Source organism: Suricata suricatta, chromosome 4, assembly GCF_006229205.1.
Source record: "Suricata suricatta isolate VVHF042 chromosome 4, meerkat_22Aug2017_6uvM2_HiC, whole genome shotgun sequence".
Classification (NCBI taxonomy): domain Eukaryota; kingdom Metazoa; phylum Chordata; class Mammalia; order Carnivora; family Herpestidae; genus Suricata; species Suricata suricatta.
The window spans coordinates 101,058,817-101,077,876 of NC_043703.1; the positions used below are offsets into that span (position 1 = coordinate 101,058,817).

Sequence of the window (19,060 nt, forward strand, 5' to 3'; positions counted from 1 at the left end):
GAGGGTGTCATGCTAAGTGAAATAAGTCAGGCAGAGAAGGACAGATACTATATGTTTGCACTCATAGGTCTAACAGGAAAACAGGAGAAACCTAATGGAGAACCAGGGGGAGGGGAAGAGGGAAAGAGCGTTGGGGAGAGAGAGGGATGCAAAACTTGAGAGACTACTGAATGCTGAAAATGAACTGAGGGTTGAAGGGAAAAGGGGGAGGGGGGAAAAGAGGTGGTGGTGATGGAGGAGAGCACTTATGGGGAAGAGCACTGGGTGTTGTATGGAAACCAATTTGACAAACTATTAAAAAATAAATAAATAAATAAAGAGAAAAATTATATTTAAAAAAAAAAGAAAAGAAAAATACAGTATAGAAAAAGACCAGGAAAAAATTCACAAATAAAGAATATTTATATTACCTTCACCTATACAATTATCAACAAATGTTTAACCAAACCAATATTGTTTAACCAAAAACTGTGATACAGGAGAAATAAGAGTGAGGGTAAAACTGTTCACATGCTAAATTCTTACCTACCATAATAAGCATTTAATAAATTAGGTCTAAACTTTGTAAAATACAAAAGTATTAACATACTATTTAGAAATAGAAGGTACAAGAGTTTTTAGCTATCTCTGTGGAAAACAGGATTTTTTTTCAACTTTTAATATAACTTTGACTTTTGACAGTAAGTGCATGTATTGCTTTGATTAAAAAGAAAAGCTAGTCTATATTGAGAGGGTGCAAATAGTGTTCTAAGCTCTTGTATGAAAACATTTCTTTATGCATCTATCCAAGAAAATAACTTTAAATGCAACAAAACCAGTAGTCCCATCAATGAAATAGCAGAATCAACTTATGTCCTCCAAAATAGTACTTGGTGTGTTGCTTATAAATATTATGATATAGATAAATAAAATGAAATTCTGTGATCATCAGCAATGTTTTAGTACCACAGAAAAATTCTTTTAACAAATAAAATCAGGATACAAAACTTTGTTCAGAGAAAGACCTCAATTGCATGTCTGATAAACTGATATACCTAAAGAAGAATCAAATGTTAGCAGTCATCTTCCCTGATGACAGCAAGCACAATCTTTTTTCTTCTTTGAAATTATTTTTATTATCTGAATTTTCTTTAGTAATCACAAAATAATTTTAAAGATGGAAAAAGGAAAATTTGTTTGTGTACAGAATAGTTTCACATACCTTTGTGGCTGTTACTGATGTGGCCAAGTTTGTAGTTTTCGAAGAGGATCCATTAGAACTTGATGGTGGTGTCTGAGCCACTACAGATTTACTGTTTGTACTGTTTGTTCCATTAGCAGCACTGGCAGAGTGGGAGAAAGTAAATTTGAAGCCACTAGATGGTGTCCTTTTGGGAAGGTTTTCTTTGTCTTCACTTTCTTTTGCTAAAGCAAAATTTTGAATCTTTTTTAGTAAAGATTCCTAAAGCAAAGCATCTGAAAAGAACAGTAACTTAAACACTTATAAATCACTGCCTCTGCTTTCTAAGAGTAGAGCATGATGTGTACAGTCCTAAGTCTTTAATTAGCTGGAATCTTAGAAATCTCAGGATTAGAAAGGATCTTGAGAATTATATACCAGAACCTGCCATCCTACACCAGAATTCTACACTGCTTTATCTAGGACAAATCAAGGATTCATTACCTGCCTGACTCTTCCTTTTACGGTCTCTCTGCAGCTTCTACTCACTGCAATGATCCTCTACTCCTCCTTACGCAAACCTGATAATGCCTACTACAAGTCAGTATTTCAAATGCCTAAAGATGATATCATCATGTCTATCAGTCTCTTATTTCCTGAAGATTCCAGGTTCCTTTATCTGTTTCTCTTATGACATAGGTATCTACTATCCTGTCATATCTGGTTGCTGTTTTTGTGTATCATTCTTGAGTGGATATGGTGCTTCAAGCACGGCCTCACTGCCCCTTTCCACGACAGTCAGGGTAGTGCCTGTAATGAGTAAAGGTAGAAGAATTAGGTCACCAAAAGTTACCACCTATTCTGTAGGACATTTTAATGGGCTATTTGCTCCCCCAGGCTGAAGGAAGTAAACTTAGGGCATTAACAAGTACATGAGTGATGCTGGGAAGAGTTTCAGGAAAAATGTAATAAATCAATGAAGATAAATCTAAGGAGAACTGCCGTTAGAAAACCTCGCATTTAAAATCACAAACTTTATACAAAGTCCAGGAAATGCTTTTGCTTTTCAAAATGTAAATTTTTATTAAACATTTATATGACACATGGAGAACAGTCCTCCAATAATGGTAATTTTTTAGGCCACAATTAAAGTGATTTGTTCTTTTGAAAGCTAAGTAAGATCTCAGTTTTAAAAGCAAGTTAAACTATTTGAAGGATGGGAAATTTTATTTCTCTTCTCTTGATAGAATACCTTTATGAAATTTTTATAATGATTTTAAAATTTCAAAGAGCAAAGTTACTTTTCTGAGCTTAAAGTTTCCTCAGCTATAAAAGGCAGAGTGCTCTGGAAAGTTTCTATGGATCTCTATAGTCTCTACTATTGTTGGAGATTTCAGTACAGAAATAAATCCAGGATTATTCACAGAAGGCAATAGATTACGTAGACAATATAATGTCTAAATAGCAAACGAAGAGCATCACAAAATGGCAGGTTTCAAGAAAAACATTTTGAACATGAAAATAAGTCCCAGATTTGCAAAAACGTGGAATTTTTTTTTAACTTTTTAAATGTTTATTTATTTTTGAGAGAAAGACAGAGTGTGAGCAGGGGAGGGGCAGAGAGAGGGGGAGACACAGAATCCAAAGCAGGCTCCAGGCTCTGAGCTGTCAGCACAGAGCCCGATGCGGGGCTTGAAACCATGAACTATGACATCATGACCTGAGCCGAAGTCAGGGGCTTAATTGACTCAGCCACCCAGGAGCCCCTTTCTTCTTTTTAAACTTTTTAAAGATGTGAACATTTTAAAAGGTCATGTTTTGCTATAAAATTCAGGTCTTTCATGCTTTATACACTATAACCAGATCTTCACTGGCAGCTGAACAATTTCTGTATTTAAATATGATGCACTATTGAAAAAATTTTTAATACCTTTTTTGGTCTCCATAAATTTTTCGTAAGTATCTGGAAAATCATCTTCTGGCTTAGATTTTTCTACTGGTGCCACAACTGCTTTTCCTTCCTCCTCTTCATCTTCATTAAACCACATTTCTTCATCCTCTTCCAAGGCTTTTGCATCTCTGCGAAATCTGTTACTACGCAATATAGATGGTACACTGTAAGAAACATATCACAAATACTGAGTAATGACTTAAAGTTTGTAACCAGATTAAATTTGAGAATAAATATGTATAACCAAGGGGAGCTAAAGTGATTTTAACGGAGTATAACTTATATCATCATCACCACAACTGTGATACAAGATGTAACCAGAGAATACTCCAAAATACTTAAGGACATTGCAAACTAAACAAAAAATGTACATTGACTTATGATACAGAGCAGTGATTTTTCATATAAAAGATTCCGATAAAGAGAATATCCTACCCTCAATAAGAGCCTGTGCTATCTAATGATGGAAAGAATGCTCCTGGGTAATTTCTTATGTCATATCCAAGCAAAAGATGATTTTAGATATAATTGTGTAAACTATAGATGTAATATACTTAAACAATACCTGTTCAGTTTCTGATTTTGTCTGTCTTTTTCTTGCTCATATTTAGTCTTCAATCCTTTGAATGTCTGAACATATTCAATTGATTCAAGTGCTTTATAAAAGTTTTCAACTATATGTGCAGTAAGAGACTTGATATCTTCCTGTATAAGGACAAAATTTACAATTCAAATAAAATTCAACGACTGTTAGGAAAAAAACTTAAAAGAACTTTTTTATAGTTCCAAAGCTGATCAAAAAAGATTTTTCAAAATCACATTCCAAAAATAAATGTCCTAGTTTCTTCATACATGAGCCAGGCCTCTTCAGAAAACTTGAAATAAAAAAGAAGTCTTTTTGGGGGACTATAAAACATCTGAAAGTAAATAGTTTTAGTTTATGTCTTCTGCTTATTTTTTGCATTTATGTAGCACTTTATAATTTAAAAAGCACTTTAATATATACTTTCACTTGATCCTCATAATAATTCTATGAAATAGGTTTTATTACTCCCATCTCACAGAAAAGGAAAACTGAAGATCTGGGAAGTTAGATGATCTGATCAGGAACACAGAGCAAGCTAAAATATCCTATTTTTTAAAATTATATTTTTAAGAAAATGTTAGGTGTTACTTAATGACTCCTTGTTTAACTGGTATCAAAATATTAAGCTGGGGTGTCTGGATGGTTCAGTCAAGTTAAGTGTCCGACTTCGGCTCAGGTCATGATCTCATGATTTGTGAGGTCAAGCCCCGCGTTGAGCTCTGTGATGACAGTGTAGAGCCTGGAGCTGCTTCAGATTCTGTGTCTCTCCATCTCTCTCTGACCCTACCATGCTCATGCTTTGTCTCTGCCTCTCAATAATAAATAAACGTTAATAAAAACTTTAAAAATGGGATAAGCCTTACCTACATAATAAATACAGACTCCTTTGACTATAATACATGTACAGATATGATAAACTGTTAACTTAAATACCAGTCTTCCAATGGTATAATTTTTGTGAAATACACTGATAGTAACAATTTCTAAATTCTACACGTACCATTCTAAATAATCATTCCAAATACCTGAGTGCAAAGCAGGCTCATTTAAAAGAAATATTTATTTATAATTTTGAGAGAGAGAGTGTGCCCGTAAGTGGAGAAGGAAGAGAGAGAGAGAAAAAGAAAGAGAGAGAAACTCAAGCAGGTGCCTGAATATTATTATTAATAATTGAAATGATTCAGGAAATTAATATTAGTAAGAAATATACATGCTACTTCTTTAAAAGATATACCATAATAGGGACACCTGGATGGCTAAGTCAGTAAGCACCTGACTCTGGATTCTCAGGATTCCTGAGATTAAGCCCCAAGTCGGGATCCATGCTGATAGCACAGAGCCTGCTTGGGATTCTCTCTCTCTGCCCTTCCCCTACTCATTCTCTCTCTTTCAAAATAAACTTAAAAAAAGATACACTACAAACTGCTTCTATTAACGATTTTAAGTCTTTAAACTACTTCTCCTGGAAATCTCAAGAAATATTAGAAACCCAGGTAAAATGGCTCTATGTTGTACACTAAACAAAAAGAGGAGTTAAGTTTTGGGATTTAATGTACATTTATCAACTACCCAAAATTATTTTCTGAAAAACAAATTCAATCATAGGAATAGGGATGGGGTTGTTACCCTACAACTCACTTTATCAGTATCTCACCAAATATTTTAAGGATAAACATGTAAAAGTCAATCTCTATTCATTAGAACAATACACTGTGAACTGGGGTTCAGATACTTGGTGAGTTAGTTAATTATGTTCCTTCTCTTCTAAGGCTAAAGAGTATATCTATGCTCTTCATCCTTTTGAAACCCATACTCTTGGTAAGTGACTATTATTAGAAAAAGAATGCACTTAGCCAAATCATCTTTATATGAGAATAGCATGTCATGAGCAGAAATTTGATTTGTAACAGACAAAACTAGATAATGAATTTCTAGCTGATTTTTTAAAAAATTCTTTCTAACCACATGGCCATTTCCACTGGTGAAACGATTTCAGTGTGTAGGAGAGGGTAAATTTACTGTACTGGTTCTATAGTTACCTGTCTTGTCCCTGTTGCTCACAGAGTTCTCTCCAGATCTTTTTATGACAAATCTTATGTTGCCCCAAAGCAAGCGATGACCTATCTTCAAGTTCTGACTGTGCTCCTGACCAAATGGATGCTCTTGAGTCAATCAGTCTGGATGATGCAAGTACCTCATCTACAAAATAAGCAGTTGGAGTGGTCCACCTACTTCCTGGTCTCTTCGACTTAAAATTCCATGATAACAGCTACCTTTTATACATCTTTCAAAGTTTACCAAAGTAGTTATTTTCAACCTTTCTATATTTATCACTCCCCCTACAATAGCTCATAGAGATCACATTATGAATGGCATACTTGACTGAAAAGTCTACATATGCCAAACATAATCCTAAAACCATTTAGCCAATAAATACAATACACAGTAAACATGGATTAAAATATTATGCTAAATTTCACAATTTAGAATTATTAACATTGCTAAACATATAATTATTAAGAACCGTTTAGTATAAACTTACCACTCTTATAAATTCAAATAACTCAATAACAGCTGAATTCAACAGATTGTACCGAGTTCCGTTATCCAGGAGAGCATTGATAACTGGCTCAAAAAGATTTCCCTTCGTGATGTAGCGATTGTAAAATTCATCTTTAAGGCCAATTATACGCCTCATAAAACGAAGAGCACCTAATTAAAAATAATAACAGGGAAAAAATTGATAATTTATTATTATTATTGTGATGGTATTTTTATAGAAAGAATGTCTATATTCCTCTAAAAAAGTAAAACCTGTGCACTAAAAATAATTGGGTTTTGAGGGAATAAAAAAGTTAGGGAGAGACCACTTAAAACTTGTATAACTTCTATGGCAGAGCTAGCAAAAAGCCCAATAACTGGTATTTGGGAGATAAATAAACTACTCAGACAGGTAGCTCCATGATACAGAGACTAAAAAGGAATAAAGAAAGCACAGGCTGCCGATGCTGGCAGACATGCAGACAGCACAGTGACGACAGCTCAGGACCCGCGCAGGGCTGTCCTCACAAAGGTGGGCGCAGGAGTGGTGCAGCCTGCCAAGACCGCCTCGCCTCCTGCAGGAGGGAGCTCTGGAGGTTATGTACTTCTTTTCGATGTTATGTATTTCTCTTCTGAAAATAAAGCCAAAGGGGTTCCTCCTGGGAGCCTTACAGGAGGGCTGAAGGTCTTTTACTTTTCTGATGAAGACTACAGTTCCACTCCCATTATTTCAGTTCTCTTTGCCTTGGAAAGCATCTGTGAACAGACGTTATCTACACATGATAAGGTCATTCCCTTGTTTACCAACTGCTTATGAGCTGTTTTGCCTTTGGTAAACATGTACTATGGCAGATCAGGCTGTATTTGAAAAGAACAATAGAGTAACAAATAATCAGTATCGTGGTTTTTCACATTTTAGAATACTGAAAAAAAAAGTTCAGTCTCTCATTTCAACCCACTGTTCAAAGATGGAAGTCATTAAAAGAAGTTGTGTCTGTCAAAAGAGGTTCCAAATATTATCTGAGAATAAAACAGAAACAGGCCACGGAAGGTATAAATGCAGGAAAACTATAACACTAAACAAGTGTGAAGAGAAGTGTTAGACTGCTAATATCACCTCTTTTTGTAGCAGGACAAGAAATAATTACTTAAGATTAAAAAGACTGAAGTACTGGTAAAGATGTGAGCACTCTCATAGACTGCTGGTGAATGGTAGGATACAGTTACAACTATAGTGCTTGTTATAACTGAAATCCTGAAGCAATGTAAACATCTAAATACTGCAGATTTGTTCGATTATGGCATACCCATATAAAGAAATGACTCTGCAGTCATCCCAAAGGACTAGTTATACAAAGCCAGAGAGGAACACCTATCATGAGAACATCCATCTTCCTAAAATTACTAGAAGAGTTTAATGTAAGTTTGATCAGGATGAACTAGATAAAATTATTTTTAAGTTACTATGGAAGAACAAATGTCCAAGAACCAAGAAAATTATGAAAAGGGGAAGTGAAGAGGGATTTAGAAGATAATAAACATTACACCAAAGATGCCATAGTGGACTAACAATAAACGTTCCCATTTATTTCATCTAGTAAAAGAAAAAGATTTAGAAATAATAGTCCAGAAATAAAATTTAAGATATATATGGCAACGTACAATATAACAAAAGAGAAAATTTAATTCAGTAAGAAAAATAACAGTAGTAGTTTGGAGATTAATCTTTTCTCTACACATTAAATGTTTAAATTTTATCTATGATTTTTATGCTCAGAAAAAACACACAAAGCTCTTTTTATTTGGAAGGAGGAGGTTGCTAGTTTATCTCTATTTGCAGGTAAAATTATGAAGAGGAAAGGAAAGTTAAAAGTTTGCCAAAAATCAAAACTGAAGCAAATATCGGCATTTAAGTTTATTACTGGTTCAAGTGGTCTACTGAGGGATATTCCTAAGTTACTTTACAAGTTCGATAAATAACCCAAGTTACACAAGAATATTTTAAGGCCATATCTCAAAGTATAAAAAAAGTCACCACTCAATGACAGTGTGATGAAGCAGATGTAAAAGACAGCAGGACATGTTCTATTAGTGAAATGCTGTCATTGTACATGCTATTTCATCACTAGAGTTAAGTTAATCCAAACATGAGTAATATGTGGGTAGAAAGCACCATGACCTATTCTTCATGTCCTTTAAATAAAAGATTAGTACTTCTCATAATCATCTCTTTAATAGTATATATACTGCTAAAACATAAAGTCCAATGGGTAATTTCAGAGCTTATCTCTATTAAAAATATTGTTCCTTAAAATGTTTTACAAGAACATTCATTTAAACTGTTACTTACACAAGGCCAGGAAAGTGTGCTTTGAATTCATCAAGACCAAGACTCTTCTCAGCAAGTCCTTGTTCATAATATAGTTTTTTATGTGATATGTGTGATGTTCCACACAAAATGTGAGTAGTTCTAAAATTAAGGCAAGCAGCTGTGCTGTTTGATAATTATCTACAAAGAAAGTCATATGAAAATAAATATCACAATTCATCTAAATAAAGTCCCAGATTTTAGACCAACAGTAAAATTCTATTTCCTCCTCGTTTTTATATCAATTAAAGCAGCTACAGATTTTTACTTTTTCATTAGCAGACTCCCCAATAGTGTTATCAGTTTTATTGACTAAATGGATACTTTCTAAAGCTCTTGTATAAAATATTTATGTGTTAAGAGGAAAGAAAGTCTAAATAAAAATCTACAAACATGATAAGAAAACTGTCATTCCACTGAGATCTTCTTAGTAGTATTTCCTCAATATGTGCTATTACTATTAATACTAATTAATCCATAAAGGGGTCCAAAGAGTAAACATCTCAAACTTTTTGCCCATCATGGTGCAGTACAAATTTTCCCAGCAAAATAAGTATTTTTTTAAATTCATTTTTTCGAAAAAGAGAATGAGCATGCATTCATGAAATAGGGAGGGGCACAGAGGAAGACAAGAGGATCTGAGGCAGACTGCGTTGACAGGAGCAAGCCTGATGTGGGGCTCGAACTCATGAACCAGGAGATCATGACCTGAGCCAAAGTCAGACACTCAGCCAACTGAGCCCCCAAAGCACCCCAATATGCTTTCTTTAAAGACATCTTTAAAAAAGGACATTTTTGGCTATTTGAATATCAAGTGAGAAATATTACATCAATATATCTTAACAATAATCTTTTTAACATCAAGTCTTGATATCCATGAGATGCCTACTGAAATAAACTACGGTTTTTTTCCCTCTCAAGAGGCTTTGGTGTATACACTCATGAGATTTCAAACTGTTTCCTGAACATCAAAATTCAATATATGTCAAAGGCTCATGTCAACAATTACCCACACCTATTACAAATGTTTTAGGCAAGAAATATTAAACCGTAAGGAAATTTTGTAATCACAGCTTTACAGAAAAAATCTAGTCCCAGCTATTATATTTTTCAAGGAGATTACACTTATAAATATTTTGTGCAACTATGATACTATTAAGAATAAGTCAGCATTCTTTTGATAACAGAATAGCCATGAAAAACTGGGGCACCTGGGTGGTTCAGCTGGTTAAGTGGCTAATTCTTGATTTTGGCTCTCGTCATGATCTCACAGTTCATATGATCTGAGTCCTGTGTTGGGATCTATGCTGTGAGCACAGAGCCTGCTTGAGATTCTCTTTCCCTTTCTCTGCCCCTCCCCCGTCCTCAAAATAAATACAAAATACAGTTCTGGTATTTCAAAGATCCTTCCTACTTTCTTTCTTTTTCCATAATAGTTTATTGTCAAATTGGTTTCCATACAGCACCCAGTGCTCTTCCCCACAAGTGCCCTCCTCCATCACCACCACCTCTTTTCCCCCCTCCCCCTTCAATCCTCAGTTTGTTTTCAGCATTCAATAGTCTCTCAAGTTTTGCATCCCTCTCTCTCCCCAACTGTTTCCCTCTTCCCCTCCTCCCTGGTCCTCCATTAGGTTTCTCCTGTTCTCCTGTTAGACCCATATGGAAACATATGGTTTCTGTCCTTCTCTGCTTGGCTTATTTCGCTTCCTACTTTAAATGGAAGTAAAGAGATTTACTTGCTTCAGAGCAATCTGTGTAACTGCCAACACAATAACCAATATAAGAACTAGTTCCTCACCATTAAAAACAACAAACTCTCTTAATCTCTCAATTCCCAAATTTTATTTACAAAGATTTTGTAACAATGATCTATCTGCAGTGTTAATAAGTGTCTTGTTTTCACTTTCTCAAATTAGGACATGAAATTATTCATGATATCTCAAATCCAATCTCTGAATGGTCTCCTAGACTGTCGACAAGCCTGTTAGAAAGGACAGGATGCTAGGTGCACACAGCCTATTTTCCATACTCCCAGCCTCATACCTTCTATGCATGTTCCAAGTAGAAGCAACAATGTTTACACTCACATTCATAAACAACACCTAAGAATAATGCTGTCATCAATACTAGTTCCTAACTGACCTTAGGATTTCAAAATTAAGAATGAGATATAATCCTCAATTTTCAGATGTGTTCTCAAAAAATTGGAAAATAAGCTCTAAATTTACAGTAAGAAACAAAAAATTCCAACTATATTGGAGAAAGTGGACTTTTTTCTTTATAATAAAGAAAAAAAGATTTTTTTGGATTTCATTTGTTTGAAAATATGCCCTTTCTAGCCTTTATAAATAAGTGCGTTATACTCTGAGGAAAAAAAGCTGTCACTTTGTATTAGTTCATAAAATAAGAATTTATACTTACCAGGGCAAATCGTGCTGTTTTTGTTAGATCCAACTATATTATCTAATAAAAAAAGGTAAAGTCAGTTATTTCAGTAATAATTAGATCACATTTTCTAGTACTTTACAACATACAAAGCATGTTTTTGATCATAATCTCAATTTATCTGGATAATAACCGTTAAGAATTAGTTGTGAGGGGAGGGTGAGGGATTGGGCAAAATGAGTAAAGGTAGGTAGAGGGTTCCAGTTATGGTATGTAGGTCACAGGGATAAAAGGTACAGCACAGGGAGCATGGTTCAGTGGTACTGTAATAGCACTGTCTGGTGACAGATAGCAGCCACAACTTGTGGTTCGCAGAGCTTAAGGTGTAGACTCGTCAACTACTATGCTGTACACGGAGACTAATATAGCGCTGTGTGTCAATTATATTTCAATTAAAAAAATTCAGTTGCTTCAGTCAAATATACCTGTATCCGCAGTTGTTTATAGAATTGTGTGAAGATGAGGAATTATTAAAAGACAAAATCACAAATATTCTGATAAGAAAAAGTGAGGTTACAACCAGAGAAAAGAATAACAATACTTCTTTTACTTTTCTTAGTCATCCTCCAACAATTAGGACAAGTCTATGTAGGAGTTTCTTAAACTCCAGAATAACACGTATGTTAACAATTAGTCATTTATGCCTTGAAGTTTGAAAAAAAAAAGACGACACTGTAAGTTCTGACTTCTAGGTACATGGCTTACAGCACATATGTGTAGGAAAAAATAAGAATGTATCACACAGCATTGTGTATAATCAAACATCTAGAAACAAAGAAATGTACATTAGAGGTAGACGGCTAAGTTACAGCATACTCATATAAGAGAATACTATGTAGGGGTTAAAAATAAATAAGAACTCTAGGTATCAATATGGACAGATTTCAAAAAAGCATGAGTAAAAGAAAAAAACTGCAGAATGATAATAACAGAAATCAATTCTTATCAAGTTTGAAAACATGAAAAATAATACATTATTCATGTCATAATAATATGTAAACAGACATGGGGTGATAAACTTCAAATTTAGCATTCCGTAAGGGATGGGAGAGAAGTGAGAATGTGAATGGAAGAATAGGAAACTCCCAACAACATCTGCAATTTATTTCCTTCTCAAAAATATTTGGAAAAGTATGTCAAGTTAGTTTTGATAAAGCCAACAGGAAATATATGGGTGTCTGTTATACAATTATTTAAATATTTCTGTATGCTGGAAGTGTTTAATTTTAAAATACAGATTAAAAATATATTTATTTTAATTTATACAAATGAAATCATTCTGCATGAAAATACTCTGCAACATTTTTTACCCAACTACATATTTGAGAACTAGTCAGCTGATAGATCAAAATTCAATTATTTTAACTGCTATATTGAATTCCATTATATGACTATACCACACATTCTTCATTTTCCTACCATGAGCAATGTACCAACATTCTTGTACCTATCATGCACATGCATAAACGTTCCCTAGGAAAATACAAATCAAAGCCACAGTGAGATACCACCTGGCATGTGTCAGAACAAGAACAATTAACATCACAAGAAACAGATATTGGCGAGAATGAGGAGAAAGGGGAACCCTCTTGCACTGTTGGTGGGAATTCAAACTGGTGCAGCCATTCTGGAGAAACGGTATGGAGGTTCCTCAAAAAACTAAATATAGGACTACCCTAGGAGCCAGTAATTGCTCTACTAGATATTTACTCAGAGGATACAAAACTACAGATTCAAAGGGGTACATGCACCCTAATGATTATGGCAGCATTATTAACCAGAGAAACTATGGAGAGAGCCCAAATGTCCACTGACTCATGAATGGATAAAGAAAATGTGGTTGTGTGTGCATGTGTGTATGTATGTATGATGTATATATGTGTGTGTAGAATATTACTTAGTCATCAAAAAGAATGAAATCTTGCCATTTGTATTGTGTGTGTGTGTGTGTGTGTGTGTGTGTGTGTGTGTGGAATTATTACTTAGCCTTCAAAAAAAATGAAACCTTGCTATTTGTAATGACCTGGATGGAGTTAGAATTAGAATATATTATGCTAAGGTAAATAAGTCAATCAGAGAAAGACAAATACCATATGATTTTACACATACATGGAATTTAAGAAACAAAACAGATGACTATGACAAGGGGAAAAAGGAGAGGGGGAACAAACCACAAGAGATTCTTAATGATGAAGAATGGAGGGTTGATGGAGAGGGGTAGGTTGGGGATGGGCTAGATGGGTGATGGGCATTAAGGAGGGCACTTGGTTGTGATGAGCACTGGGTGTTGTATATGATGAATCATTGAATTCTACTCCTGAAATCACTATTGCACTGTATGTCAGCTAACTCAAATTTAAATAAAAACAAGTAACAAATGTTCCTAGGATGTACACTCAGAAACTGAACTGATGGTATTATGTAAGGTCTGCCCATTTCACAATTTTATTAGTTTAGTAAACATTCTCTTTAACGGACTTCTTCTTAACTACTCATTGGAATGTGGCCCCCCTTTTCATTTCATCAGATGAGTTGTACACTTATCAAAAGGTCCTTTGTTAATGCTAGTTATTTTTGGCAGTATGATTACATAATTTAAGTACTGTAGACTGAAGCAATATTATAAAAATGTAATATCTATGGCTAAGTTGAATACATAGTAGTCAGAAAAACCAGAAGTTGTAACTGATGAATTATAGGTGTAGTTTATGCATGAAAGAAGAATGGAAATAATGTTAAAAAGTACATTAAAAAAAGAAAGGTCTCCCCCTAAACAAAATATTAGCAAATTAGTCAGAATTTAGAATAAATATTTACAAGGGTCCCTGGGTGGCTCAGTTGGTTAAGCATCTGACTCTTGATTTTGGCTTGGGTCATGAGTCGTACGTAGTTCATGAGATCTTGGGATTCTCCCCCTGGGATTCCCGCTCTCTTTCCCTCTCTTTCTGTCTCTCAAAATAAAAATAAGCATTAAAAAAAGAATAAATATTGACAGCTTTTTTAAATTCATTTTTAAAAAATGTTTATTAATTACTTTGAGAGACACAGAGTGAGAAAGAGAGAGAACCCTAGCAGGCTCTTTGCTGTTTGCACAAAGCCCAACACAGGGCTTGATCTCAAAAATGATGAGATCATGACCTGAACCAAAGTCAAGAATATGATGGTTTCTAGACTGGGCCACCCTGGTGCCCCATATAGAGTTTTTTTTTTTTTAACTGTTCTCTTCTTTAACCAACTTTTCTTTTTTTTTTTTTTATTTTTTTGAATTTGTTTTAAATTTTTTTTTATGGTTTTTATTTATTTTTGAGAGACAGAGACAGTGAGAGCAGGGGAGGGTCAGAGAGAGAGGGAGACACAGAATCCAAAGCAGGCTCCAGGCTCTGAGCTAGCCATCAGCACAGAGCCCGACGCGGGACTCGAACCCACGAACTGCGAGATCATGACCTGAGCCGAAGCTGGACGCTTAACCGACTGAGCCACCCAGGCGCCCCTTAACCAACTTTTCTGATTAACCTATCAACTTTTGATCCTTATATTATAAAATTAAAGAGCTTTTACTTTACTGCCAAATTATTCTCCAAAATGACTGTTCCCTGGATTTTCTAATGTAGGTAATATATGGTCTACTCTTACTCTCAATACAAATTCTAACAACCCTGGGAACAATCTCCTTTTACTAGGTGTTTATAACTCTCTTCCTTAAGGTGCCACATTTTGCCACATTTTCTGTATCATTCTCTAACACAGACACTCTGAAACTAGGGAAATCATAATTTCGTACTAAAAATTTTTCAGTAGTAATTTCTCTGTCATATAAGGCACTGAGTAGACAGCTTGTTGTAATTTAATACTTATTTTACTCCTCAAAAATGGAAACCATGAGCAGATAAGTAAGAGACCCTACCCTTTTCACACTTGTCTTCTGAAGTATTGGTCAAAAGTGGTGCTGTGAGAACATGCATACAATGGTTGTAGAAGAAATTTAGAAATTCACTTTTTTCAGTTTTCTGAAACATACAGAATTAAAAAAATACTTTATTATCTTTTAGTTAATGTCTTTAAGAACTAGTGCAGGTCATATACAAATAACAGATACTTTAAGATACTCCAAACGCACCAAAAACTAGACCTATGTTCGATATAATCATATTTTGCAGTACTGAAAAATCAAATCTATTTCATACTACTTATTAAATTAAAATGAAAGCAAGAAAATTATAAAAAGTTTTTCTGAGAAAATTATTCAGAAAAAGTTTTTCCAATATGCTGTGATCTGAAATGAAATGAAGAATGTTTACCAAGCAATGTGAGAGGAGTAACTTAACTGCTTAAATTTTGGAACTTCAGATTTCATAGAATGTCCAAATATGAAAAACCACCAAAATGATTTATCAAGCCAGCTGAGATAGGGCATAATTTAGATCTATTTTTTTAATTAAAAAATTTATTATTTGGAAATTTGGAAAATAATGCTTTTGATTTTGGACACTAAACAACTGATCTCATAAACAAGTCATGATTTAAAAATAACATACATATTCCCTAAATATGAGGGAACTTTATAGAGAAAAACCCTCCCAACATTTTGAGACAACTATTAGTATTTTGGAATATTTGTGTAAGTCTTTTTTTAATGACTTCCCTTACTATGCAGTTGAGATCATTCAGTACCTATTAACTTTTGTTTTTCATTATGATTAAAGAATACATAAAATTTACCATCTTAACCAAATTTACTGTTTATAGTTCAGCAGTGCTACATGTATACACATTGTTGTATGCTAACTTTCAAGAAGTTAACAGAGGCCAAGGCCATGAAGAGAAAGGCTAAAGTTATACTAAGGTTTAGCAGATTATAATCTTGTATTTTGCCAAAAATAAACTGCTATAGGAACACCACTGCCACTTGAATACCAAGTGTACAAATACTTAAGTATTTATTGTTTTGCAAAGCTGTACAAATATTAAAATATTTATATTTATGTATAATTTATTTATTTATACATAATTTATTATACATGAAATCATTTAAAACAGACTAGAATAAAACATTTTTATCTCAGAATGATTTCTTACATTAGTAGTAGCCAGCATGTTCTCTGGATCAATTAGAGTACGAAGAAGTCCCATTAACTGAACAGCACCTCCTAGTTCAGGATCGGTATCACAGATCATTTGTTCGATTACTACATTAATGAGAAGGATATCCTGAAAGAAAATGTATTTCCATTAGACCTGGTTTAGATATAAAACAAATACATCAACTGAAAGAATAAAATCAGAAACATACCGAACCAAAAACAAAGAATAAACTTATTTCAACTTTTATGTACCTAGTATTTTTCAAAACTCTATGAACACACGAGTGAAAAAAATCTACTAAAAAAAGCAGAGCACACTACAGCTTGTGATAATATCAACACAGGGAAAGTGGAAAATATAACCATTTACCATAACATCAATATACGAGAAGTGGAAAACAAAACCATAGACCAGGGATTCTTGTTCACTGGAAATTCTAACATGCTCATTCTAGGTTTCAGTCTCAAGTTTAGAAGTTGAGTGAATAAGGAAGACCACATATCTTGTGACCCTAAAACACAAATTACCTCAGCTTTTTTTTTTTTAATTAAAAATTTTTTTAATGTTTATTTTTGAGGCAGAGAGAGACAGAGCATGGGTGGGAGAGGGACAGAGAGATGGGGACACAGAATCTGAAGCAAGCTGCAGACTCTGAGCTGTCAGTGCACAGCCCAACGCGGGGCTTAACCCATGAACCCTGAGATCATGACCTGAGCCAAAGTCAGACACTTAACTGGCTGAGCCACCCAGGTGCCCCAAATGTCTCAGCTTCTAATGAGAAAATCCTTTCTAACAAAAAAAAAAAAAAAAAGGGAAAACTCAGTACAATCCTCCACAGGAAGCAAGTGTGTACACACTGTGTTACTAATCTAAAGCCACATAGATTTGTAGTTACATTGGGTGCATGTTTTGGCATCTTGATTATGAAACTAGGAAGCAGCTTGCAGATACAAAATCTGCCTTTGGCACATATTTTAAAGAAATCTTGGGAATTAAAATACAATACAAAGTGACTGTTCAAGAAAAAAGTTTTGACATCAACTCAGTGGATTTGAGAATATGTTTATAACTGGGGGAAGGAAGAAGTTTTGAAGAAAGAATGTTTATAACTGGGGAAAGAAGAATGCTTGTAACGGAAGGAGATCAACTAGGGAACTGCATGCAATGAAGATGAACTTAAATTGGGGAGAATCCTATAAAGTAATAAAAAAGAAATCTTCAGTAATAAAGCACTTTTTGTTATTATTTACAGTTTTGCTAGTCCCTCTCAAATTTAATATATTGTGATTTGCAAAAGTATTTCCCCATAAAGTTGTGATTTTTAAATTTAGTGAAGAACCAAGAAAACCACGTCATAGCAACCAAAGTGCTTAAAATCAGAACCCAACCCCCCTACCATATTTCAAAATATCGTCATGGCATTAGAAACAAAAAAATCTCTTCAAGTTTGGGAGTTATTATGAAGTAACATTCATAGAACTATATTAATGAATCCAGACCCAAGCCCCATTTCAATCTGAAGGAAAGAAGCATATTACACATTAATCTGCTGCTCTTATTCTGGTATGATTGGCAAAGCATAACTTATGTAAAATATTAAGATATTACAAAAAGGTGTCAGCCAATAAACTTTCTTCAGAACGCCGCTATGGCACTTACTTACTTTACAAACTTAGCAAAATTTTAAGTATATAATATTAATTATAGGTACTAGGCTGTATAGTACTCTAGGACGTACTCATCCTGTATAACATCTATACCTTCCCCATCCTGTCATGCACCATTATACCCTCTGATTCTACGAGTTTGTTTTTTATTCGTCATATAAGGTGTATCATGTATTTTTCCTTAGGTGTCTGGCTTCACTTGGCAAAATGTCCTCTGAGGTTCATCCAAGTTGTCAAAAATGGCAGGATCTCTTGCTTTTATTAAAGCTGAATAATGTCCTACTGTACATCTGTAGTTAATTTTCTTTGTCCATTCATCTGCAGATGGACACATAGGTTGCTTACGTATCTTGACTATTGTGAATAGTGCTGCACTGAACATGGGAGTGCAGGTAGCTCTTCAAGACCTTTCGGGTTTACACACAGAAGCAAGATTGCTGGATCATATGATCGTCTACTTTAATTTTTAGAGGAACTCCCATACTGTTCTCTATGATACCAGCACCAATATATCCCCATCATGAGTATACAAAGGGCTCTTTTTCCCCTCCACATCCTTGTGAAGACTTTCTTTATTTTCTGATAATAGCCATCCTAAAAGATGTGTACTTTGGAGAAATGCCTATTCAGTTCCTTTACCTATTTTCCAACTGGATTGAATTTTTTTTTTTTTGCTACTGAATTGCAGGAATTCCTTATATATTTTGAACGTCTCATCAGCAATTGCAAACAAACTCTATACTTTTACTCCAAATCCACATACTGACATCATATTGACATCAGAATTTATTTTCTATATTGTACATCTATTGAAAACTTTTGAAGTTAGAGTTATTCTTAATATTTTGTCTTTTACCTTTTACACCAGGTTAAAACTGATTTACATTAACACCAATGGTGTACTACTTATTCTATATTTGTCTATATATTTATCTTCACCAGTGACATTTACACTTACATATACTTTCTTATAGCTGTTTAGTGTTCTTTCATTTTAACTCCCTTTAGGGGCATCTGAGTGGCTCAGCCAACTCTTGATTTTGGCTCAGGTCATGATATCCATCAGTTTGTGTTAAGCTCCTTATCAAGCTCTGACCTGACAGCAGGACATTTTGTCCATGTACTGTTTTCCTGATTTCATTTAGTTTTCTCTGTACTCTTAGAGCTCACTGAGCTTAAGACAATTATTTTGAATTATTTGTCAGGCAGTTCATGGTTTTCCATTATTCATAACTTTTTTGTTTCTTTGGTGGTATCAAGT

At 34.3% G+C, this 19,060-nt stretch overlaps 1 protein-coding gene across 4 annotated transcripts in view; it reads right to left on the reverse strand.

Moving 5' to 3' along the window:
• PPP4R3B (protein phosphatase 4 regulatory subunit 3B) overlaps positions 1 to 19,060 on the reverse strand; it is a 60,506-nt gene that overhangs the window by 6,670 nt on the left and 34,776 nt on the right. For 2 of the 4 annotated variants that reach the window (XM_029937387.1, XM_029937385.1), the window contains 8 exons: positions 16,127 to 16,258; positions 14,955 to 15,057; positions 11,027 to 11,068; positions 8,588 to 8,746; positions 6,239 to 6,408; positions 3,676 to 3,815; positions 3,090 to 3,274; positions 1,202 to 1,404 (listed from right to left, as the gene is read on the reverse strand). In XM_029937387.1, coding sequence (XP_029793247.1) covers positions 1,202 to 1,404; positions 3,090 to 3,274; positions 3,676 to 3,815; positions 6,239 to 6,408; positions 8,588 to 8,746; positions 11,027 to 11,068; positions 14,955 to 15,057; positions 16,127 to 16,258 — 1,134 coding nt within the window. Of the gene's footprint in view, positions 1 to 1,201; positions 1,407 to 3,089; positions 3,275 to 3,675; positions 3,816 to 6,238; positions 6,409 to 8,587; positions 8,747 to 11,026; positions 11,069 to 14,954; positions 15,058 to 16,126; positions 16,259 to 19,060 lie in introns of those variants that run through there. The other 2 variants (XM_029937386.1, XM_029937388.1) reach the window with 2 other exon arrangements.